This window comes from Danio aesculapii, chromosome 2 (genome assembly GCF_903798145.1).
Source record: "Danio aesculapii chromosome 2, fDanAes4.1, whole genome shotgun sequence".
NCBI lineage: Eukaryota > Metazoa > Chordata > Actinopteri > Cypriniformes > Danionidae > Danio > Danio aesculapii.
Window position 1 is genome coordinate 16,432,097 of NC_079436.1, and position 27,470 is coordinate 16,459,566.

Sequence of the window (27,470 nt, forward strand, 5' to 3'; positions counted from 1 at the left end):
ACGTTTGCAATGTTTACATTGTTCTACATACATTAAATCTAAATCCCAAATATCATAAATGACAACAGATTATTAAGATTTAATTTATGTCAGTTTTAATGTTATTGATTAATGCACTTGACAGATTTCATTCATTCATTCATTTTCCTTCTGCTTTTTCCCTGGTTTATCACAGTGGAATGAACCGCCACTTACTTGACAGATTTATGTATTGTAGGTGGCTTGTGTAATGTGTTTTGTGTTTGGTAAAATTATTTCTAATCGCATCTTTAGTGATTTTCAACTAATTACAATGTCTTGTCTTAATAGGTGGATTTAGAGGTTTTTGCAAAATAAAGCACAAGTGGATTTAGTCGGTTTTGACGCAAAAGAAAATCTACCTTGTTTTATTTACTAGCTAATAACCTTTTCATTATCTATGAAATGAAACTTCTTAACCTAATCAGAGGAGCCTGATAGAAAATGCTCATTTACAAGAAAAGAGGTCAGATGGATTTAAAGGGTTTTGCATCTGAACTCTTCATATATTTCTATATTACTTAATTTTTAGATTTAGTTTTTTTAATTTCCCTAATATGTACTGTAATGTTCCCTATTATTATTCTATTCTATTCACCTTTATTTGTATAGCGCTTATACAATGTAGATTGTGTCAAAGCAGCTTCATATAAAAGGTCATAGTAAATTGAAACAATGTAGTTCAGTTCAGTTTTTTGCAAACCTATTCCTGCTCTTATATTCTCTCTTGTAAGCAGTATTAACAAGCATCAGCAACACAGATTTTAGACACTAAAGGATAAATAACGGTTAAAACACAAAGGTGAAATGTGACCAAGCACAGCTAGTCCATACCTATCCTCAGGCATTAGGGAATGAGGGAAAGCCTGAACTCCTTCCAGAACAACACCATGACTCATGTACAGTCACTCTCACTCTCCCGCAGTCACTCCCAAACAGCCACACTTACAGGCCTAGATTTTAACCTCCTGCGAAAATCACCCATACTCATCTATACACAAGCCATACAAAGGTATTCCTCTGTCTGGACACATGGGGTCGAAATAAGAAACTGTGATTGTAAAAGGTTACTCTTTGTGATCGCTTAAGGCACTGGAGCATTATTAATACAAAAATGCACAAAGGGTCCCAATTGTCCATGAAGAAAGATTGATTATAAAAAAACATCAACATTATTGTCTACGCATTGCCAATTACTGATAAAAATATCTGCTGCAGCTCTGAAACAATCCTTACTGCTGGATCAAGCCTGTTGCTGAGCTAGCGTTGCTATGGTTACAAAGAGTGCACTTACCGATGAAGGGAATGGAGTCAAGTGATTCGTCCAGATTACTGGAACAGAAGGAGGAGTCAAGCCGCTCCCCCAGTCTCTGCATGCGCATCTCTCGGCGAGCATCATTGGGTAACCAGCAGACACTGCCCCCTGTTGGCTCAGACCCATCCGTGTCATTCACTGCAAGGATGTACGAGGGGTGGCGGAGCGGTTGTGGGGTCCCCTTCCCTGTTGGCGGTTTCTCTCTGAGGACTACACCCTCCACAGGACTAGACCCATTTACTGGTAAGCCCTTGACATCCCTCGAGCTTGTCCTCTGAGTTGATGCGCCACCCTGGGGCCTCTGAAGAGGCGGAGCAGAGTAAGATGCCGACCTATATCCCACAGTAATATCTTTCCCAGATTCTGGGCTCTGCATGGTTTCAGCCCTAGTTCTTGATTGGTTTGATGCAGAATTAGAAATTCGATTTCCACTTTGGTCTTTGGAAGGAGGTTCTTTGGCTTGGTTAATTCCATTGCGAGGTCGCTCTGGAAAACCAGCAGTAGGTGGGATATCCGTTCTGGAGCTATGCTTATGGGAGCCAGCATTACTCCTGACGCTGATACCATACCCTGTTGGTGGGCGGTAAAGCACCGCCCTTGGAGGGAGAGACTGTCTACTGGGACGACTCCTCTGGTCTACTCTGCTATAAAGCTGCCTATCCACAGGTGCTGCCCATGGTGCAGCAGAAACTAGTTCACCATGTTCCACATAGTCTGATGAATGCGCACGGGGCTTCCGCAAGATACCATCTGAGGACACACTACGAGGAGGCCAGTCCCTGGCGTGAGGTGCTCTCTCTGCCCCACTCATCCTATCCTGCGAAGCGCTGCGTGGAGGAAGCACAGAAGGGCCCTGGTAGGCCCGATCATGAGACGTACTTCTGCGTCGTAACTTATTGCCCCAGCCAGGTTGGGGTCCACAGTGAGGGCCACCATGGGTACTTTGAGATGCAGCTCGCAGGCTGTCTAAACGTTCTTGAACAGTTCGACTGTAAGCATGAATACCTTTGTTGTCAATATATTCCCGGTATGTCTGGTAAGTCCGCCAGTCAATGTTCTGGTGAGTAGCAGGGGCGGTGATTGAGGAAGCAGGCACATAGTGTGTGGGTGGAATGGCATAAGGTTCACCATGGTAACCTGACGGGAACATGTCAGCTTTGCGCGGGTGTAGATATGGTGGACGACCACCAGACACAGTTCCAGGCCTGCCTCTGATCAGCATTGGATCTGGGCCTACTAGACCATAGTCCCCTCTGTGACCTGGGACCATAAGGCCCATGTGAACATCAGGAGGTACCACCACTGTCCGTACACTTTCATTGCACACACACACTGCAGTCTGTGTTTTAGGAATGGGTGGTGGAGGCGAGGGAGGTACTTGTATCTCCACACGGTATCCTAGATCGGAAGATACAACCCCCGGGGCTGATGTCTCAGTGGTCTGGGCCATCCCCGGGGGCTTGCAGTCTACTCGAGGATAACATATAGGGGGTGGCTCAGGGATATGGCGAGCATTTCCACTGTATGCATCATGACCCTTAAGGTAGGCATCTTGGGAATAGGCCTGTAGAAGACAGAAACAGGCACATTTAAATATTAATCATTGTGTTAGAGACAACTTGAAATTCATGACGATTTCCTACAAATAGTTCCCTCTGTGTGGGAGGACAGCATTACGTTTGTGTGTGGGATTTTGACAGGTCAGAAGTATGAGCTATAATCTGTTTTGCCAAGTGCTTGAGAATTGTACAATTTTCAGAGTAACAATATCCAAAGTTCACAATATCCAAACTCACACAAAAATACACCTTCAGTAATTAACCTTCAGAGTTTCTGCTGTCTCAGCTGTAAGAAGCAAACAATTCCTTCATTTTAAATTTTACTGTGGTGTTGGATAGCTAGTTCAGCTTCACTATCACATACCAAGACGTTTGTCTACAGAAAGCATTAGGCATACAAAAATAAATCACAATAAAAGACTAACAAGAAAGTAGTCACCCACCGTTCGGGTCACAACACGTGACCGAAGCGACACTGAAGCCAGAGGTGAACGGCAGCCTTGACTAGCAACAGCACTAAATCTAACCTCTGTAATCATTTCTAAATCCACAGGTAAACTATTAAAGAAAGACTTCAGTTCAAGGAACGTCAGATTGAAAATAAATATAAGGCTCCATATTGTTTGTTCTGTTCAGATTCGATAACTTCCAAAACATGACAAGTTGTGGACTTTCAACCCACCACACAGTTACATTCCTTTTGCATAACTATACTAACTAAATCTGATATCAGGAGTATGGAACTTCGCCCCTCCTTTCACGAAATGCCATAGACAGCTTGTAACAGAGGCCAAAGTTCATTATTGGAAAAGAGAGGGAAATGAGGAAAAAAGGGGCGAGGCACAGCAAATACGGCTGCTGTATGTAGCTGACAACTATCCACACTCGAACAGGTCACACAATCTAAAGGCTACTGCAATTGAGACATTCAACACACTAGTGATACTACGCTACACTGCCAAAAAATTGGCATGATGGCATGATATGAAATCAATACCCAAATGCAATACAACAAGCTTTATATGCATGACATTATAAATAAAAGACAATCAACATGTATGTAGCATTGATCTACTTACAAGACTAGTGATTCCCTGCAAAAACTGCAGCCATTACATCACAAACCCCATGTAGGAAAAAAACAGAGAGAAAGGGAGGGAAAGTAAAACACCAGCATGCAATTACAGGAATCAAGTCCATGTACTGACATCCAGCATCACGCCAAATATCTATGTACAGAGCGCAAAAAATCCACAGGAGCTACAGTGCTTCTAGCGTGGAAGGATGGTGGGAAGGTGGTGGAGTGCCGTGGGAAGACTGTCACGTTAGCAATGCCACCTGCTTGTCCTCGTCGCTCCCAGTCGAGGTGGGGGCTGAGGTGCCTGCCGCCTGCTTCGCGTAGTAGCGATCGGCTCTCCATCTCTCCTCTCTCCATCCATCCGCAGGCAGATTACTCCGTGATCACACGCACACGCACCCACCCTCCCTTGCAGCTAACGCGTCCACTCGCTCGCTCCCTCCCTCACTCTCGCTCCAAAGCTGTAACCATTCACATGTCAGAGGCAGATGCCTGATTATACATTCAGCTCAGATGGTACAGCTTCCCCCTCCCTTCGCCTCTCTCTCTCTCTCTCTCTCTCTCTCTCTTACTCACACCTCTGCTGTTCACAACACAGCTGATCTAGCTGATCTAATCTCGTTTTTCCTGCCTCTTCCCGTCTCTCTTTCCTCACTGAAATCCTTAAACCACTGCCCACTCTAGCATCCTTTCGCACCTCTTCAGATCAACTCCATTACTGTGACTTGTCACCAGAGACCTCGCATGAAATAATCCTGCACCCAGCTGAAAAGCCTGTTTAGACAGACCACAGAACTAACTTGCTATACTGCTACATGCAAGGACAAAAACCATCATGGCAACAGTTGTGTAGTTTGGCATTGAATGTAATACAGGGGGTAATTAGGTGAACCAATAAATGACTGGAAACCTCTCAAAATAAAAAATATATATATGTTTTAGGATTAGGATTTGTATTAGGATTTGTTTTTGACAGCATTATGACATACGTACACTGTAAAGTCTATATAGGATACAAGACTGGCCAGAAGTTTGATATGCACATAAATATAGCAGCATTTAAGGACACTGCACAACATTATTTTATATTTTTACATTACTGTGATGGTTGGGTTTAGGGTTAGGGTAGACCAATGACAAATATGGACAAATAAAACACACCTAAACGTCGCCTTTTCCCATTGAACGCTTTGAAGGAAAGACGCTTCATAACGGGTACAAACTGTCGCAAAAGACTGCTGAATTTGGAGCCTGGGCATGCGCAGAACGGACTACCAGATGGAGCCAGAGGCGGAGCCGCAGAATCAGGCTTCCAACCAAACGCTTGTATGTAAAATCAACCACGCCTCCCGAGCTTCTCATTTGACCGCCCGTATATGCACTATAACAAAGGCTCGCTAATATAAATATAACCACTTACTTTTAAAAACATGTAATAATACACGATTTATTCAAAACTGCGTGATGTCAGCTGTTACAATTTAATAAAAACAATATATGTTGGACTGTAGAAATAAACAATCTTTCACACACTCTAGCCTGAGTTAGACTAACATGAGCACAAAAATATTTCTCTTATAACAGGTTATTGGTATTGTCATCATGGGGGTAGAAATATCACTTGTAAAATATGAACAATAACATATAAACAACACATACATTTTAGAAAGGATTTTATGTTTAATTACCAATCAACAGGACCCAAAATATACACACCATGGACAGCTATTTGCAATGCGGGAAAAATCGTGCGTTGAAAAGATAAACACAGCAAGATTTCTAAATATCAACAGGATATTTATACATCCCATCCCTGCACTATATATAATAATCCTTATCAATTTGTACAATAAATGTAGCAATATTAATACATCAACTGATGTCTATATGATATAGGCCTATCAGCTGCTGCAACATCGCTTGTATATTGTTTATCATTTTTTGCCTATGTTTTCATTTGGTTTATTCCATGGCGTAATATCTGGCAAATAAGAATTTACCTTCATTTTAATGTTTATTAAGTGTTTTCAAATAAAAAGCCAACGATACATGATGTATGTTAATAATATTTACGGTTTACAGTTCTATTTGTTATATAAAATTCTGTTTCTAAAACATTTATACTTTTATAACAGCAAATTCAGTAGATTAATTCAATAACCTGCCGAAACTCAAAATGTCAGAGAAGTCCTTTAACTCAAGTTCACGTTACAGGAGATCAATGTGGAGATCGGCTAACATAAGTTTTGTCTTCCTAGTTATTATTTTAGACCCATAAAAAGAATTACTGCTAGATAGCGATCACCTGTATTTTCCCCATCATGGCTAAGCGTGTACAAGCAAACTAATAATAAAGCCCGATAAAGCCCTCACTTTACCGAATCTGATCTCATAGGTCAGAAAGTATAGTTTACTGCTGACCACATTTTATCATGGTAAAATAACACAGCACTTGAATAACAACACTTCAATCTCCTCCTGAAGCTCTGACGGTCTGTTTAGAAAAACTGTCAATAACAACTGTCAATCACGACGACATGCCCCATTTTTGTAGCATTAAATTATTGGCTGAAAACATACTCTTTACAAAAATGAAGATCTGCATTTTTATCAGCATGATAGCCAGTGCCTCAATTGAACAAAACCATCTTTCAGGACATTTCATTGCAAGTGTAATTCATTTTTTTATTTGGACTCAAGTCTTGTTCATTAACATGAGGAGGCGGGCTTTAGAACTTGTACTGCAGCCAACCCCCAGAGGGCAATATAACAGCCGGGACCTTCACTCAAAAGGAGACGCGAGACACACTTGGGGTAGATGTTAAAAAATAAATTTTATTGGGTAATTTACTAGATAACATAAATAATACTTAGTACAATTACTGTTTTTACGTTACTGTGACAGTTGGGTTTAGGGTTGGGGTAGGCGTAGACGTTAATAAAATACAATAATGGGAATTTTTTTTAAATAATATAAATAATTTTCGTTAACTTCCGGCTGCAACCATATCTTATCTAGCAACAACTGACATTCACCCTTTGCCCCATATCTCATCCTTTAATCTGCTCAAATTGTATTACAGTTATAAGAATCTAATGAGAACCACTGAGAATGAGACCAACTAAATACAAACCCAAGCTGGGCTTAAATCCGGCATTATCCTAATATAATGCATGAGGATAAATTGCTTTGTAGTTTTATTAATATAATTTTGCATCATAAAAGGAAGCCTAGTGTTAAAGGAGAGTTTACCCCCCCCAAATAATAATAATAATAATAATAATAATAATAATAATAATAATAATAATAATAATAATAATAATAATAATAATAATAATAACAATAATAATAATAATAAAAAAAGAAATTTAAATGTTTGGAACCACTTGAGGGAAAATAAATAGTGAGTAAATTTTTAATTTTGAGTGAACAATCTCTTTAACAAGTTACTCAAAGCAAACCATCTACAAAAAAAAGAATAATAATGCAGAATCAGGGAAAATGTAAGCAGCTAATAATGTTTGACATAGCTAAATGATGGTTTGATTAACATGACCAAAATTAAGTAAGCAAAATCTATTATTTGGCTGGGTGACGCATGTATGTGTGCGTGTATGTATGTATCTATGAGGGCTGCACGATATTGGAAAAACGGTATATGAATACTGTTTCATAAGATAGATTGAATTTGATCATTTTCTGGGGAGTCTAACAGTATCGAGGTACAGAAATTGAATAATCACAATTCTTGTTTCCAGTCCAAATACCAAAAAAAATTATTAGAGCACGTAAATTAACAGATGTCTCTTAAAACAAGCTAATTTATCCACCAGTGTGGTAGGTGAAATAATCAGATTTTCACTTTGAAATGTAGATATTTGGACTAAAAACAAGACAAAAATGAACTACTTTTTTGCATAAATCATACAAATACAGTGATTAAATAGAATTCTGTAACTCCTGGTCAACTGTAATTCAGTCTCAACATTGCATATCTTTGCGATGTGACTTGTGGATGCACATATTGTGATATCGATGCTAAACCAATATATTGTGCAGCCGTAGTTGGTATGTATGTATGTGTGTGTACAGTATGTTTATTATATACACAGTTGAGGGCAAAAATATTAGCCCTCCTGTGAATTTATGATTTTTCGATTATCCTCCATGTGCTGTTTAACAAAGAACATTTTCAAGACATTCTAAAACATATAACTGTTCAATAATAACTAATTTCTTAAGTCTTTAATTATTGTACATTATATTTCACTAGCTATATTGCTAGATACTTGTATTTATCTTAAATAGAAATTTATTAACTAGATTAATTATTATTTATTTTCATTCAAATAACAATACCATCAAACAGTCTGAAGCGCTTTCCAGATTCATTTCTAAAATAGTCCAATAATAAATCCTTATTCAAACGGATGAAAAAAAAATTAATAATAGTACTAATAACAATAATAATAAATAATCTGAATTTTAATGGTAATTTGTAATGTTTTAAATTGACATTCGATAATTCACCCAAAAAAGAAAACGTACAGATATTTTACTCAACCTCAAATGTTTCTATAGCGTTCTTACCTTTTTTTGACTACAAATATTGTTACCGCACTTCAATTTGCACATGAAACGGCAGAGGTGCTTTGAGAAATGCCTTTGCCTGCTGCAAGGGAGTTCAAACGATGCTTACAACAGTAAATGGCAGACATTAAAAGTTAATCTAAAGGGCAAACAAATGAGTGCAGGACTCAATGTGCTCACTGAAGCGAGCGAAACTGTGGACAGAATTAGAAAGCACTGAAAAGACTAAATAAAACTGAGCAACAAAATGCTGGGTGATTATTCACACAAAATAGTTAGAACGAGAGTCAGTGATCCAAATGAACCTGGATTAGTCCTAAAACAGGACTATGTTAAGCCCTGATCAGACAGGAGGGTAAAACATTCACTATTATTCTGATCTCGAATCAGAAGACAACATAATCTTCAAATGCTAAAGATATTTCAGCCTATTAACGCTGTAGCAATTAAACATCTTTATATTTGTTTGTTCCTTGTGTGTTTGTGACTCATTACATTAGTCACTATGCAAATTTGTTCATGTCATTACACAGTTGAATCATTTGTCAACTGGGAAATACCTTTGCATATTTCATTTCCATGAATAATCTTCATTGCGGAATTTAAAGAATATAAAGTATATCTACAATGATTGCAATCAATATGTCAGCAAACTAAGGAATATTTGATTTCTCAATTGATGACCCCTTTAAATATATAAATATGATAAGATTAAAAACCTTTAAATAGGTAGCAGTATGTAATTCACTGTATTTAACCCTTCGCAAAACCATGACGCTCCTCTCACTGTCCGACCTGCTTTCAGTATCAGTCACATGCTCCCCTATCAGTTTGTGCATTTCCCAGGGAAATCGTGAATCATTTCTGTAAACATTATATATTGATTTCATCATAAATATGAATGTCCGCCTCATGCAAACGAGGGAAATATTTATGATGTGAGCATAAACGCTAACAAAATAAAGATTGCAGCTACAGTCAACAGGTATAACGGTGGGAAGTCATTTGAATACAATTAAATGTTACAAATTGATTGCCTAACACAATTCACAAACACGCAAAATGGTGGCATCTTGAACAAGACAATAACACCATCTATGATTGTATATCTGGGTATTCAGGCTATGCAATTTAAATTGGCTCACCTTACCTGTCATCTTGTTAGTTCATTCACATTACAGGTTCTATATTAACGATCTAGGTGCAAAGTCTAAAGCGCATGGCGCAAAAGCATGAAGGGCATGTCCAAATCCTCTTTTGCTATTTTATGGATAGAAAATTACCCTCGGATGCCCTTCCAGCTGCAACCCATCTCTGGGAAACATCCATACACACTCACTCACACTCATACACTACGGAGAGTTTAGCCAACCCAATTTGCCCAGTTCATCCATTTAGAAATTGAAAACGTCATTTGATGATGAAGCGTGCAAACAAACTTATTTTATTCAATTCTCTAGGTTTCAGGAAAATGTTAAATATTTACCCACCCTTCCTGGGTACCTGCTACCTGCGTTGTAAGTCCAGCACAAGCACATCTTCACCATTTTTCATGTTAATCGCCAATGTTTCTCCTCTATGCCTAATAAGAGTAGCTGTTCTGTTTGTCAGTAAAAAGCACAAAATATCTGCGTTATGACTGACCAGATGGCCTGTCAATCAAACGGCTGCGAAGGGTTAATTGATTAACTCAAACAAGGATTTCATTTTATTCTGTATTTCAAGCCACAATGTAAAAGTTTTGGCCTAGATTTGTTTGGAACCATTTTAACTGCAGTGTGCCATGTTGTACAAAACAACAAATTGGTTCCAAAAACAGTAATCAGTTCATGAATTATATGAAATATATATAACTTTGGTGAATTATATGTTAGCATATATATTAGTATAATTCACACATGCTCAAATTAGAGAATGATTTCAATGTTGCTAGAAAAAGTAGAAGGAACTTTGTGCTTATACCATGCTAGTATTACAGTGCTTTGCAATATAATTCAGCAAAAACAGTGATCAAATTAAGAAAATAGTAATGGTGGTATATTAAAACAAACATTTCTAAATAGCACAGCAGTCAAACGTTTGTAGGAATTGTACAGCCCCTTGCCTTGAATGACATAACATCTACAGACACAGGACATCACTAGTCTCACACGATCTTGATCTATTCTTCTCATATAATCTTAATCAGTTTGGTGACTGTAGTGGGTTTCTTAGACATAACTTTGTGGCCAAGAACTTTCCAGAGATTTTCAACCAGATTTAGATCACAACTATGAACATTTCAATGTGTTCAGCTTCAAGGAACTTCTTTTCCTGTTTTGCTGTGTGATGGGGGCTCTTTGTCTTGGATTAGACGATATATGCAGGGAAGGAACTGAACGTTGCCAAAGGAACTTATGATAAACATTCTTTCTGCCATGTGAGCTGTAGTCCTCATTCCCCTTCCTTTGTGCTCAGATTAATAATGATCATAATGCTTCCCTTCAGATCAGAGTAAAGTAAACCTCATTTCATCCCTAATATGAACTCTAGAGCAGTTTTCTGTCCATAAACACAACATGCTACTCGCAAATGTTAGTCTTGTCTTTAGATTCTTTCTGCTGAGCGCTGATCTAGTGAGTAATCCCAGCTGCAGTGTTAAACCGATCATTAATCTGAGATTCCCAAGGGGTAATCAGTTTAATTGTAAATACAAGCAATATGTAACCAAAAAGATAAAAACTAAATCAATATGAGTTCATTATAATCCACAGCATTGCAATGTTCATTCAGTAAATGAGCGGATTGGAGCAAGCGCATTCAGTTACATTTAAGTTGCAGCAGTCAAGTTTCTATTTGTGTCAAACCATTTTTATTGGCGAAATTTTTACTGATTAATAGAACAGTTATGTATAGTCTTGAGAATCGTATTAACTAAATGAGAACTATATAGTCGAAAATGAAAGATTTTCCAGTTTTTACTTTCCATGGTTTTAAGGTGCCCTCGTAATATCATTACACTTGGTGCAGTCATGGTACGGCAGCAGAGTTCATTGACTATTATGTCAGAATGAGAGTGTAGTTCCTAGCAATACCGGTTTAGAAAGTGGTCATTTTTCTTTTCCTATTGGCTTTATTACACAATGTAACTACAGAAGACTCCAGCTTAAATAGGAAAATGATCAAAACCCTTTTTTTGAATGAAACGCTAATGGTCAAACCCAGTTCAATCCATTATGCTAAGCTTAACGTCAGAACAAGAAACTCTAGCAAACAAAAAAAAGTGGCGCGTTACTTTAAAGAACTCGACCATGTATTTGGACTCCAATGGACTATTGTGCACTTTTGAATGAATCTGTTATTTAACTGTTTCTGTCATATTGCATCTGATGCAGACAGACAAATTGCTTGTCGCTGGAATCTTGTTGCACCACATGTTGTCAGGACAGTGTTATAACGCAAGTTGCTTAGTTAATGTTTAAATTTGTAATATTTATAATCCACCTCGAGAATTTTTATAGGTCTGAATCTGCGTCTTGTTTTGGAAACAGCTACTGTGCTAAAAAGGTTGCATTTTTGCCACAGCCACATACAGCCTTCAAGACCTATATGAAATTCAGTTTGTTTTCCACCAAGGCAAACCCAGTGTGCTAAAACATAATTGGTTATACTGGACTTTTTTGTACAGCAACTTTAAGTTCATTCACAAAATGCGTCAGCGTCAATGCACTGGAAAAAGTAATATGATTGTCTTGTATGAACATGATTGGTTAGCATCTGCTCTAGTGTATTGATCTAACTGGCTGGCACCGACGTGACAATTCAAAGTGCTTTGCTGAAATGACCCATTGGGTTACTGAACGGTCATTGTGTGTAAGACAACTAGTCAACATCAATCAAAGAGTGTCATGACAGAGCACTAAATGAGTTTATATGCAATGATAATGGTGGTGTTTTTAAAGTATTGCCCTTTGAAACCCATTTTCAAAACTATGTTTTCAGTACCCAAAAGTCTGCTGTCATGTAAACAGATTAACTGTTTGGTTGAGAATGTTCCCATGTAAACGGCTCTTAAAATATCCTCTAATTTTATTCAGTGTTCTTTTTCAAATACCTCTGTCACGTTTTAGACAGTGCTTCAGAATATAACTCATGAAATAAATAATAAATATAAATAATAAACTGCTCCTCTACTGTTGTTACGTCAAATAGGATTAAGCAGTGACCTTGAAATTAAAATTGTAGGTTGTTCACTGATTTTGATCTCCACTGTATATACACACACATACACTGCACATTACTTGGGTATCAAAGCTGAGTGGGAGAGAGAGCCCATGTGCCAGGCCCAAGCTGGCATCTCATTTCCCAGCTAAGCAGCTGCTTCAACGTAAACAGGCTTTCATAAAGCAAAAGCTTCCATCCCCTCTCAGAGAATATCACTCGACCTCTACAAACACTGATACTTAATTATATTACAGTATCAACTAAAATCTAACTGAAAAGAGGAACTAAAACAGATCTCAGTTGAGTTCTTGATTAACACGTCAATATGGTACAGAGATCGATTAAGAAATGACACCAATTAATAATAATAAGATCCAGGAACTCAATCCACCATGGAAAACTGACTAGAAATGCATCAATCGCCTGGCCAGTGGCCAAAATCAATAAATTTTGATCAGCCAGGCTAGCACTTACAAAATAATTTTTGACAGATTAGAATATTATTATCATCATCATCACAATATGTTAAGTAGACCTTAATGTAATTAAAAAAAAAAAGAATTTAAACGGATTACTAACCTGAAACTACACCTCTCATTCAGCACTAAGAATTTAAAATACATTTTTAGTCATACAGGCACAGAATAGTGTCTAAAAAAAAAACTATTATAATAAGTAATTTTATTGTTTGTATATGCTGCAATCATAGTTGTTTCTACCAAGCAAATGTGAATCTGCAAAAATCTGTATCAGCAGGTTACAAAAGAACTTAAACACACTTACAAAAGAACTATTAAAAAAAAAAAGGAATCAGCCAAAAAAATAATAATTACAATCAGTTTATCGCTAACCTGGTATCAATGGCCGGTGTGAGAGAACACAGGCATATGAAGTGTTGACTGCATTACAGTTATGTGTAATTGAGGGCAGTGATGATGGCGCAGCACTTTGAGGTTCGCTGGAAAAGGACAGGCTGCAGCGTCCTGGTTAGCAGTCCCAGATACAGCAGCACTCTAAGGAGTGAGAGGAACCTGCCTCCATCACATGAAATGGGTCAGAACCTTCATTTCCATGGGAGCAAATAGAACAAGTTCTGCCGAATGCTTATGCAAAATATAGCGCACTCAAAAACCTCATTAAAATGATGCATTCAGATGTTCTGCCCAGTTTAGAGACCCAACCATGTAATATTAGCAACATTTCCACAGTCGAGCCTAAAGCAAGCATACTAATGTGTGCTATAGCCAGTCGAGTTTTCACACAGTTTACTTATTCAATCCTTCCAGTTTTCAGTGTGTAATCTTCAATTTGTTGCTTTTCATGCAGAACAATGCACTTTGTCCCACTGCAAAAAGTAGATTTAAAGGGATAGTTCATTCAAAAATAAACATAACCATGCTGACATAGTTTATTCACCCTTCACTTGTCACAAACCTGTTTGTGTTTATTTCTTCTGTTGCACCCAAAAGAAGATTGTTTAAACTATTTTGGAAACCAATAGCCATTGACTTTCCATAGTACTTTATTTCAGTGATTGATCCTTTTAAAATGAAATGACTAGCTGAAAGTTCTGACCTAAACCTGATTGAACATCTCAGAAATATCCATGACAACAAGGTTAGGCTAAGAAACCTTAAATTCTACAAAGAGAACACGTTCCATGTTTAGGCAAAATTGTGCATGATGTATTTAGATGTCCTGACCAGGCTTAAAGAGTCTGCTAATGTGAACCAGAGCTAGATTCCATTGTCACTTTATCTGGGCTTCCCCATGGCCAATAACAAGGACTTTCGGACCATTGTATACACTGAATTAGACAGACTAGAGTTTACGTGAGCAGATAGACAGTCTGCACCACTGTTCATTGTCCATGTTTTCAAATCAGTCTACCAGCTAACATCAATATTTTAAAAAATTTCTGCTCAAAACTAATTTAGACACCAGCAATAGAGCTATGCGATATGGCAAAAATGCTATCTTAATAATTATTTTCCATATTGAAGATAAATATTTCTATAAAAGTTGTTAATCAGTCCATATTTAAAAGAGTACCCCAGCAATGACTGAAGCCACAAAAATTAGAGGGTCCATAAAATTTTCGGCCAGTAGATTTTTGGTGGGCGAGAATTCGGTACTTCATTAATATTAACACACTTTTAGATTCCCATTGTTGTATTCTGCTGTATGATTGGCTCTTGATCAATATAGAGCAAAAAGTTCAGAGCTTATCATTAGCTAAGTTTCCATATGCGCATATAAAACAAAATAAATAAATAAATAAATAATGGGCAGATGGAAACGACAAGATGCGCAACAATTTTGAAAATGTGCATAAAAATTTTATGCGCATAACTGAGTGAGATAAACTTTTTATTCGATAAGAAAAGATGAGCATAAACTACGATGGAAACATTTTTACCAAACAAATACCAATATGCGCATTAAAAAAAGGTCGTGATTTTGTTATAAGAGATCATGTGATGATAAAAACATGTGCCAATGGCCAAACCAGCAAGCTGAGCACATTGTAAAACATCTGAAATGTTGTTTTGGTCATTCTAAAATGCCTTAACTGTTTCAGTATTAGTGTTATATTATTAATTACCTCCAGATACCTCCGGACATGGCTTCAAATGCCCCCACGCGTTCATTGCGTGTTGGCATCATCTTCTGAGGCGCAAGTCATTCATTAAATAAGAAAAAAAAAATTCACATAGCTTCTCCTACCGCAGCAAATTTAATTTTTACTGTTGATATTTGGTGCCAGTTAATCAGGAAGTGACGATTTTGTTCTTTTTGACTCATTGGATGGAAACGCTTCTTTATTGGCACTTCTTACACATAAAGTTAATTTGCATTTTTAGATGGAAACATAGCTATTGTTATTGACAAATTTTATCGTGATTCAATATCGTTTATCAGTCCAGCCCTACCAGCAAGTATCTAAAACAGCTTTAATAAATGCACCGCCTGCTTATAAAAAATATCTGAGAAAACACTTAAGAACTTCAAAACAACTCGTATGTGATTGTAACGGTGCATTTATTTGTTTCATATTAAATTTTTCTCTTCTTTGTGACTTTGTTGATCAAACTAAACTCCTTGATTGCAACAATTGAAAACATTTCATTTTATTTACCATAATTGTCCATTACTTCTAAATGTAACACAATTATAAAATAAAATGTGACTTCAATTCTGACTGAGCCCACACAATCAGATGCCAAACAGTCAAATCAAAACATGTTGAAATCATTTTGGCATTTGGTGCCCCTCGGATTAACCTGGAGAATAAATATCTACTTGTATACACACTATTAAAGTAGTCAAATTATAGGGCATAAATTGTTGATTGTTGGTTGATTTTTATTGTCTTGATAATCATGAAACAATATCTGCTTGAACCAATAAATTTTCACTTTGGGTTATGCTTATTAACATTTTGGCACACAGTTGAAGCAAGCAACCAACAAGTGTCTGGACACCTGCAACTTTTATTAACAAGTTCTGTGCCACATTGTGCCTATTAAGGATATACACTATTTTTGTAGAAATTTCCCTAAAACTGGAGCAGAAAATGTCACAATAATATATCCATGTACAAATTAACTAATTCTGAAATGTTAATTTATGCAAACAAAAAAAAGTCTTACCAGCTGAAGTATATCTTCATCTTTTGGCATAACACACAACTCCAGAAATGTATGACTGGAAGAGGAACAAAACATTTAGTTGCACAATCAGACAAGCATCATTAAATGTCAATAAATGACATCAGCACACTCTTAACCTGTTCTGGATGAGCCCTATGACCTGCGAGTATGTCTTTCCAATGATGCTCTCGCCATTCACTTTCACTATCCTGTCCCCTGTGGACAAATCACCATTATCAGGCTTTAGATTATCAGAAACAGATATACAAAAGCAACGTGTTTTCCATTTGGAGTGATGGTATAATAATTACCAGTGCAGAGTCCGGCGCTGTGAGCGGGCCCTCCCTCTTTGACCTGCTTCACAAAGATCGTGTCCATGGGCTCCAGTCTGTTCCGCGGTCTCCCTGGCAACAACAAAAGCAGCAGTGTTACGAGCGGCCCAGATCACAACAAACCAGTGCCGGAAACAACTGAGCAGTCACAAGATTGAACCGCAATCACACCAGCTTCAAAATAAAACATTTAACCCATCAATAGTGCAGAAATGCCACGACTATATCTGGAAGTGACCCAGCATTCGATGTGACATACTTCAGACCCTTAGGAAGTGCTATACTTGGCTTCATTCTGACTTAATATGTCAGAACACAAATGACAGATTTAATAGTGAGCAAGTAACATTACTGAATCCCTAAGGATGACAGTTATGACATCTATTTACACTGATAAGAACGAGAATCACTTATGAATTATTTTTGTACAAAGCTACTTTTTCTGTCTGATTTGTATAATAAAATACAAAGTCTGACACTGATAGCCTTAAAATAAAAAAAATCTAATCTAGTGTCAGCATGCAATCCCTCTTCGACAGCTAAAAATATAAAAGAGACCAGACAACAGTTAACTCACAAATTCTTGGTTTGGTAGGTTGTTTACACAGTAAATATACAGAATATCCACATTAGTTTCTACAGGATGCATATCAGAGACTCTCTTCTACATAAGTTTTGGGTTTTCCAGGGTATATAAATACTAAAAATAATTTCAATAGCTTTTTAAGACTTTTTAAAGACCCTCTCAGAATATTTTAAGACCTCATTTCAAGTTCTAATCAGTATCAAACATTTAACTTAATAAAGAGTTGTTAATAAACAGTTGTAGTTCAATAAATCAATGGAGCACAACCATGCAACAGAACTCGGAAGAAACAAAGCTTGAAAGAATAAATTACGCGGTTGTTTTCAGCAACAGGCTTCAGCCACTGTTTAAACTCGTCTTTCTCCAACCAGGACTACGCAAACTTACATTTTCCCATTTTGCTGTCTGTTTCACTTTATGGTTTCGCTACATGTGGAGAGGGTCACATCACCTTCCTGCATTTGTTGCAAATTACATGACACCACCCGGATGGAGGAGCTTGGCTGGACGCACCCTGGCCCAAACCAATTGAGCACGCTGTTGTTAATATTAGGAGGAAATTAAACATATTTATGCTTTTTTAGAGAGGAAAACTTTGGACAATGCTTGAACAAAATGCAAGACCTCGTAAAAACGCAATTAGGACTTTAATACCTTTTAAGGGCCTTAAATTTCTCATAATTCATTTACCAACTTTTACTACTTTAAGACCCCACGGACAACCTGCTTTTAGGCTGACCTAATATCCATTGGTTATCGTTAATAAAAATAAACAAATAAATAAATAATTAAAGGAAACTTTTTTTTAGCTTTGAAATGTGTCAGGAACATAATTTAACCAAATAAATGAGTGTTTTTATTATTAGAGTGAAAGTAAAGGGGTTCAAGTGGACTGCATTAAAATAAAACTGCATTAAAATCTAATAGTCAGAATATAATAGACAGTACATAATATTTTACTTGACATTTTTCAGAACTCTTATTATTCAGCTTAAAGGGAAATTTAAAGGCTTAACTAGGTTAATTCAGACAAAGAAAAGTTAGGGTGATTAGGCAAATCATTGTATAACGATGATTTGTTTTGTAGACAATCGAAAATAATAAAGCTTAAGGGGGCTAAGAATATTGACCTTAAAATGACATATTCTTTAAAATTAAAAACTGCTTTACTCTAGCCGAAAAAAAGCAAACATCAAAAACTAATTTAAAGGGGGCTAATAATTCTGACTTCAACTGTATGCGAAAAAATGGACAATGACTGAAATGAATAATTAAATAAAATTCCTGCAATAAATTGATGCATCCATAAACAAGATTTGTGGTTTGGGTGTATTTAGCGCCACGAGCTGGACAAAAGAGTGTACTGCATGTTCAATTGAAATGAATACAGTGAAGAAATAAACAAAGTAACTCAAAGCACATATATATATATATATATATATATATATATATATATATATATATATATATATATATATATATATATATATATATATATATAAATAATTTTTTTATTTATTTTTTTGTTTTAATCTGGATTTTAATATAAATTCCATCGATTCAATATTTGAAATTATAACAGGATTGGAAGATTTACATATGAAATTCATTATCTCATTCATGTAGAAAGGAATATTAAAGGAATAATGAATAAATAATTACCGTAATTGTTGTTATTAAACTTATTTTATTGGCAATAAGAAGGCCCACACGAAACCTGCGTGCCCAGAAATCCACAGATTTTTAGCCCATCATTGAGTCTATGTATTTACTTGTGTAAATTTGTATTTATTATGTTTTAAATTTATTTCACTAATATATTGTGATATAATAGTAATAGTAAAATATTTATATGATTTATGTACAATACAGTTTGTAAAGTAATATGCTCTGTCTTTTAGTAGATATATTTATTATATGAGAGACTTCCTTTGTTTACCAAATCAAATAGATTTGCATTGTAAACATTAAATAAAAGTTAAAAAGGTATTATTTTTTTATTTCATATATTAAGTTTAGCTACGATACTCCTAAAATCATTCTGCATAAATCTGCAGATTTTTTTACAAAATTCTCTGCAGAAATAGCTAAAAAAATTCTGCAGGTTCTGTCCGACTCTAGCAATATGGTGGAATATCAGGGTTTCTGCTGGTTTCAAGTAGTCAAATCGAAGACTTTTTAAGACCCTTTGAAGACCATTAGGAATGAAATTTTAGACTTATACATTGTTAAAAACTAAAGATTTTTTAAAATGTCCCAGAATTATCATGAAGAATCGTGTAATCATTTTTTCTCTTCCAATAGCTGTTATGAATTGTATCTCTTTGCAATAAAAAATACCTAAATACAAAAAATAAAGTAGTTTTATTGAGATGTATTGTTGGTCATTGGATGGATGCCAGCCCAACTGAGTAGCTTTACTTAAAGCAAAATTAAGACCTGTTTAAAATGACTAAAATTCACTGAAATATTGTGTTATAGGTCTTAAGACTTTTTAAGGCCTAAAATTTAGTTTTGGAAATGTATGACGTTTTAAGACTTTAAGACCCAGCGGACTCCCTGTATATACAGTACATGGTTTTTACCTATGACTATGATCAACTAAAAGTATGACAATGGATTATATATATGTTAATTAAATAAAATTAATCAGAATATTTTATTGTAATTTTTAAAATGTTAAATGTAAAACTTAAAATGTAACTATATCCTGAAAGTCAGAAAAAAAGATCTGTTTCGAGCCATACTTTCAGCCTTAATTAAAAAAAAAACTAAAAACCAAGATTAAATAATGGAATGTAGTCAAGCTGCCAGTGCACAAATAAAAATCAGTGTTTAGGAACAGAAAACGGATCCCACATCAGGAAAAGCGCAATAACACAAGAAGGTCATCCAGAACATTTCAGTAACTGCAAATGTGTCATACTGAGTGATGACATCCTCGTCATAAAACTGTAATGGTTTCAGACCCCAGACTTAACTAAGTATGTAACAGGTTGCAACTGTGTGTTTCTTTGTGCTTGAGGTCCTGCCTATAGAGATACTACAACACTTCAAAGCCTGAGGCAAGATATTCACACATCATAAGTGTGAAAAAACTAAAGAGTGCAAACAGAGCAGACAGCAGCAGCAAATATTACACACTTTAGGTGTGGTTTGAGATATACTAATGACTTGTGATATGATGCAAGTTTAACATAATGGCTTTGAAAACAGTTAATTCAAAGAAAAAGAAAAAAAAAAAGATTGATCAATAATACTTTTGATTTTCTAGTTATATTTAAAAACAATTGGAGTGTGTGATGCAGTATTTTATCAGTCAATTCAAGAAAGTCATCCAGGAGGCATTCTATTTAAACTCAGTTTGCATTCTATAGAGTGCACATCTTAAAATACTACAGTAGAAAAGAATAGTATGCTAGTAGGGCTGTGCGATTAATCAAAATCGAATCGCAATTGCGATTTGAAATGTTGCATTTAGCTAAGCACAGGATGCTGTGATACGAAATATGTATTATTGATTTCCCCCGCCCAAAGCAAATGTGACTACAGTCTGTGTGTGATAATCTTACTAGCTAATTGACTGAGCACAATTCCATTCTACCCAATCAGAATTGTGCAACTGAACTATGCAGAACGCTCACAATAAAAGAAAAACAAACATGAAAGCGCTTACGAGTGGGATGATGGCATTTGCTGCTTCAGAAGCATTAATAGACAAATTAATATCCAAGAAAAACAGGTCATCTTTAATATGGGAATATTTTGGTTTCAAAGTCACAGACACTGAACAAAAACAGGTAATTTGTATGAATTTTTACCACAGCACGAGGAAATACAACCAGCACCTAAAAAAAAAAAAAACACCACAGGCAGCTATATGAGGAGTGTCTTGCTAAAAAGTCAATTGAAAGTACTGCCAGTGACACTCAATCTGGTAGCAAGCAACAGCAAAGTTCAATTTCAGAGTTGTTTGAGCCATGTTAGTTTGCTGAGTTCTGTATTTTTTTATAATTATTATTTAATTTTGTTTTTATAACAAGCTAAACCGTCTCCCTAATTTGAGTTCAACTTCTTTACAGATATGTACGGTCCTTTTATTTGTGTTTACTGTTTGCTCTAGAGAAAAATTTGTGTTTCATTTTTAAATATTTAAAAACAAATTTGAATAAATGTTTAACTTAATTTAATATCTTTTCAGTTCTTTTTTTTAATGAACACACCGCATTTCAGCACTAAGAAGCTATGATATAGAATATTGAGCTGAAATTAAATTGTAAATCAAATCAAAATCGCAATATCTGGCCCCCAAAAATAAATAATAATAAATAAATAAATAATAAAAATTGCAATTAGATATTTTCCCCAAAACACATAGTCCTTGCTAGTATGCCATTTCAAACACCTCTGGTTTGATAGAAATGTGACCAGAAGTACAGTTTTAATACACCATCTTGTGTTCAAAGTCATACATTGCAGTTTCCAAAAATGATAAACTCCTATCCATTTCTTCTGGAATATGAAAGCACATTTGATAGTAATAATGTTTTACTGTATTTTGCTCATAGTAACAAATAACATACTACAAACCAAGTATCTGGTTGGGTATCAGAAAAGGAAAAACATTGACAAAAGACAGAAGGTAAAAATGTTTAAAAAATAATCCCAATGACTGCTTTGTAAAATTTGACGACTTCTGTGGTTGTTGAAAAGATACATGTCAGTTATGCAACATGTGCACTGGAGTTCATGTTTCTTTCCACTGCTGAGAACATGAAACAATGACTCATTCTTATACAGTCCAATACATGGCAGGATGGGGAAGCACAGACAAACTACTCCATGTATGCGCACACAGAAATAAAAACAAGCTAAAACCATGTCAAATGTAAAGCTACAAGCTGTAACCACATTTTCAAACAAAAAGCGCCTCTTACTTAAGGATGCAAATGATTAATTTTACTATTCGGTACACTGATGTAAGTTACTATGTTTTGCATACAGAACCAAGAGCACCATTGGGGAAGTTATGTAAGAATTTTGAGCTGGGTTAAGCTATTGCAAGTGTTATGCGCAGTTGCTCTTTTTATATTTACATATACACATTAGGGCTGCACAATGTTCAGTATAGTTTCAGCATAAAAAATCTACGCAATGTTGAGTCTGGATTAGAATTGATCATTTTGCAGATTTTTTAGGCCTGTGACTGCATGAGGGTTTTAAAAGCATTCAGGCCTAAGAAAATGTACCATTTGTAACTTTGAAAAATTAAAAGCGATTAATTTTATTTAATTGTTTATAAAACAAAGACTATGCAGTATTGTTTTGCACTGAATTACTCAATTACTGCATAACTGAAAACATTTCGACTTACTTTAAAAACAATAAAAGACCGTTTATTTAATTTGTATCTTTTTCTTTATTGTATTTATCTATGCTTTAGTGTTTATTATGTTTTATGCATTTTCCTACAGAGTCAGCCCAATCAATCTAAAATTATAGATTATTTCAGAACTGTTATTCAACTCAGACTGAAAAAATTCTGGGTTCCACCCAGCTTCAGAGAACAACATGAAGGAATTAAGTTAACTTATTAAGTTTTTACAAATTTAGGTGGGTTGAACATAAAACAATTAAGTTGCCAAAAAAATCTCTAGAATTGTTGTTCCAGCTCAATTTAAATCAGCAGTTTAAACAAATAGCAAACGTAATTTTTTGAGTGCATCTAGTGAAATTGTATTCATATCGCAATTCATATGTATATATATATATATATATATATATATATATATATATATATATATATATATATATATATATATATATATATATATTGAAGTCAGTTGAAGTTTAATTCAGAATTATTAGCCACCCTTTGAATTTAATTTTTTTTTTTAAATATTTCCCAAATGATGTTTAACAAAGCAATATTTTTTCTTCTGGAGAAAGTCTTATTTGTTTTATTTTGGCTACAATAAAAGCAGTTTTTTAAAACATTTTAAGGTCAAAATTATTAGCCCCTTTAAAGCATCGTTATACAATAACTTATTAGCCTAATTATCCTAACCTGCCTAGTTAACCTAATTAACATAGTTAAGCCTTTAAATGTCACTAAGCTGTATAGAAGCGTCTTGAAAAAGATCTAGTAAAATATTTACTGTCATCATGGCAAAGATAAAATAAATCAGTTATTAGAAATGAGTCATTAAAACTATTATGTTTAGAAATGGGTTGAAAAAAAATCTTCTCTCCATTAAACAAATTGGGGGAAAAAAATAAACAGGGGGGCTAATAAATCAGGGTGGCTAATAATTCTGACTTCAACTGTATATATGATTTTTTGTGTATTTTTTTTTTATAAATAAATAAATATATACTTATACATTTACAATGTGTTCTTTTATCTTTATAATTTCATAACTTTTAGGAGCTACAAAGTTAATCAGATATGAACACGAGAAGAGCGCTGATTTACAATGTTCTACATTGTAGTGTTATGCCAGATTTGTCAAAGCTAAAGTACACCCAGTAATATGTAGGTCAATTAGATGTGTGGCGTACCGGCTCACAAATGAAAAAAAGCATTTAATAAAGTATGCGCCCTAAATGACAAGTCATTTATTGACTTCTATATCCGAGTATTACTATCCTGAATCCATCTACTATTTTTAGAATCAATTTTTAGCAGTTTTAGTCCATGTGATCCAGAAGAGTCATCATTTTACATAAGTCATAACTTAGTATATTACAACTGCAACAATAATACTATTAGTCATGGGTTTTCAAGGTTTACTGCGGTTTGGAAAGTCAGTTTTAAAAACGCAAAAAATTTCTGCTATACCATTCCTAAGGTATATGCATTTTTTTAACATGTTTTTTACAATAATTTATTTTTAGTTTTTTTTTTAGGGCAACAGTATCTCCAGGAGAAAATGACCTTCCAACTGAAAAGCTACTGGTCAGTCCATGATATAGCAAACATTTGAGAAACTAATCACTTCTAAACCAACATCTTATGTTGCCATGCGCATCCTATGTGTTATACACCTGAATAGTGCAGTGGCTTGCTTACTTTATATCAAAAGAAAAGACATTCAAAGATGTCTTTTCAAGTTGTAAAGAAATCTGTTTGGTAAACTAATTAAGATAGCAGGTGAATGATTTATTTTAATTATTTAGCCTGACATGTTTACTGTTCCAAAATATTTTAGATGTTTCTTAAAGCATAATATAATAGGAAAAAATGTTGTTGTTTTTTTTACCCAGAGGAACATATTACAGAGTGGCAATCACAATATTGTCATACCATCCCCATACCCATGCCTAAATACTAGGGATGCTATGATCGATTGACTGGAGATCGGTCTCGGCCGATAAGCACATTTTATGACTCGATCGGTACTCGTCAATCTGGCCAATCTCATGAACCGATCGCAGGTGTTTTGAATTAGATAAAATACCCCGGAAATCATGGAGATAGGAGTGAATTAGCAAAAGAACAGATTGCGAGAGACACTGTGATGTTCTAAGCTTTACATTTGTTAGGTTAGATGAATAGCACAGTAAAGATATGTCAAGTGCACATCCCTGTCTCTCTCCTTGAGCAACCGAGTTGCTGTGAGGCTGTCCGGAGCATAGGAGCTGCTATCACAGACGTGCTAGTAGGAGAGCAAAATATTGGAAAGGCCTCGCATGTATTTAGGCCTTTTTACATGTATAAAAACTAAAGGTTCTGTGTTTCTTACTATTTTAGCTAGTATTTTCTGTAAAGCTGCTTCTGATCATGACATGTACACACAAAACAGTTATAAGAGACATGTTTAAGGGATTTTATGCAACATCCTACATTTATTTTATTAGGGAAGGAGAGATCTCCACTTAAGTGTCATGCTTTGAGGGAAAATGTGCTTTATGCATTATAAAGCTTGAAGTATCAGAATCGGTACTCGGTATCAGCCAAACACCATGACAAGGAATCGGTATTCTGTATCAGCTGCAAAAATCCTGATCGGAGCATACTTACTAAATAATAATTCCCTACATTTATATAGCAATTTTGTAGACACTCAAAGCGATTTACACAATAGGGGGCATATCTCCTCATCCACTACCAGTGTGCAGCATCCACCTGGACGACGCGACGGCAGCCATATTACACCAGACCGCACACAACATACCAGCTGATTGGTGGACAGGAGACAGAGTGATGAAACAAATTATGATATGGAGATGGTTATAAGGCCATGATGGACAGAGGCCAGTGGGCAAATTTGGCCAGGATGCCAGGGTTAACCCCTACTCTTTTTCAAAGGACATCCTGGGATTTTTAATGACCACAGAGAGTCAGGACCTCAGTTTAACATCTCATCTGAAAGACGATGCTCACAGAGCAGTATAGAGTCCCCATCAATATACTGGGGTGTTAGGACCCACACAGATGGCAGGTTGAGCGCCCCCTGTAGACCTCACTAACACCACTTCCGGCAGCAACCTAGCTTTCCCATGTGGTCTCCCATTCAGGTACTGACCGGGTGCAGCCCTGCTTAAGGCTGGTTTATACTTCTGTGTCAAGTGATCGGCGTGACCCACGACGCATGCAACGCGCGTAGCCGTGCATTCATACTTCATGTTTCTGTTACTCTGCAATAACACTTCTGAAATGCTAGTTGGCAGTGAGGTGTTTATGTTCCTCTGTGTCGAGTTTCTTCGCTGGTGTTTAGTTTTTTTCTGAATGCTTCCTTAATGTACATGTGGTTCAAACTCGCTTATTTTGAGGCAGGAACCGGCGGACGTGCAACAACTTTAACCATGAGGTAAACACAAAACAAAACTTTCCATCCGGAGCTCCTTCACGGGACTTCACATTTGTAAACAATCGCTCCATTGGACTCGCACGGCTCTCTGTCCCGCCCACACTCGTCAGCACTACCAATCACAGAGCTTGCGCTACGCGACGTTGCAACGTGTAGTTACATTTTTTGAGAGGTGCACGTCAGCGATGTAGACGGCCACGGCTATGCGTCTATGTGTGGGCCGCGCCGTAGCATGCGCGTGATGCGAAAGTATAAATTAGAATTTAGCTTCAGTGGGCGACCATGTGAGGGTTGCAGAGAGCTAGCTGCCAGCATACCATACACAGCATCTTTTTCATAATGAGCAAATGTTGTCATGTTTTTAAGCATAGTATCAGCAAATCCTATTATTTTTATTGATAAAAATTGCATCACAGATTTTAAAAAATATGAATAAATAAATAAATAAAATAAAATAAAAATAAGTCACACAAGGCACACTAAAAAGCTGTGATTAATTAAATATGCCTGCGTATATAAGGCATAACAATTTTCAAGGTATACCGTTGTTTGGAAACTTCAAGGTTTTAAAACCACCAAAATTATCAGTAATACTGTTCCTAGGTATGTGTAAGATTTTTTTTAGGACAACAGTATCTCCAGCAGAAAAAAATATCCAAAGATGCTGTTTTAAATTGTAAAGAAATCTGTGCTTTTTTAAACTAATGAAGACAACAGAATTGTCAATTAATCATTTTCATTATTTAGCCTGACATGTTTACTGCTCGAAAATATTTTAAATCTTTCAAAAAATAAAATATATTGTTTACAAAGAAGGCAAAATAGTTTTTTACCCAGACTATAAAAATATATTTGGTAACACTTTATAATAACTACACACTATAAATCATTTATTAAGCATTAGTAAATAGTTAATTCATTATCTGTTAAGCATTAACTCTACAATAATAAGCATTAGTAAGCAGTTTATAACTGCAGCTACAAATGCTGTGTTCTTGACTTACAAGCATATTTATAATGTGCTTAATAATTGTATTTTCATTCTTAGTTAATGATTTATTTTTCATTACTAAAATAAGTATCGCAATATTTACAAACCATTTGTATTTAAGAGTAGTTGAGGGTTTTTAGGATCATTCAGAATGAGTTAGTAAATGATTAATAAACTATTAAAATCAACATTATTATGTCTTATTATTTAGGCATATATTAAGGTTTACTATGTATGTTAATAAATGCTTCATTAACTCAACTTCATCGAGTTTTGTGACCTAATCTAAAGTGAGGACTATTTATGCTTTATAAACCCCTTATAAATGACA

General features: G+C 35.6%; 1 protein-coding gene across 6 annotated transcripts in view; it reads right to left on the minus strand.

Annotated features, from left to right (window-relative positions):
- The window catches only part of arhgap21b (Rho GTPase activating protein 21b), a 104,821-nt gene that overhangs the window by 30,839 nt on the left and 46,512 nt on the right, over nt 1–27,470 (minus strand). For 4 of the 6 annotated variants that reach the window (XM_056473682.1, XM_056473664.1, XM_056473672.1 and 1 more), the window contains exons 5-8: nt 16,729–16,821; nt 16,555–16,633; nt 16,418–16,472; nt 1,313–2,897 (exon numbers count right to left, since the gene is read on the minus strand). In XM_056473682.1, coding sequence (XP_056329657.1) covers nt 1,313–2,897; nt 16,418–16,472; nt 16,555–16,633; nt 16,729–16,821 — 1,812 coding nt within the window. Of the gene's footprint in view, nt 1–1,312; nt 2,898–3,335; nt 3,570–3,971; nt 4,360–16,417; nt 16,473–16,554; nt 16,634–16,728; nt 16,822–27,470 lie in introns of those variants that run through there. The other 2 variants (XM_056473697.1, XM_056473690.1) reach the window with 2 other exon arrangements.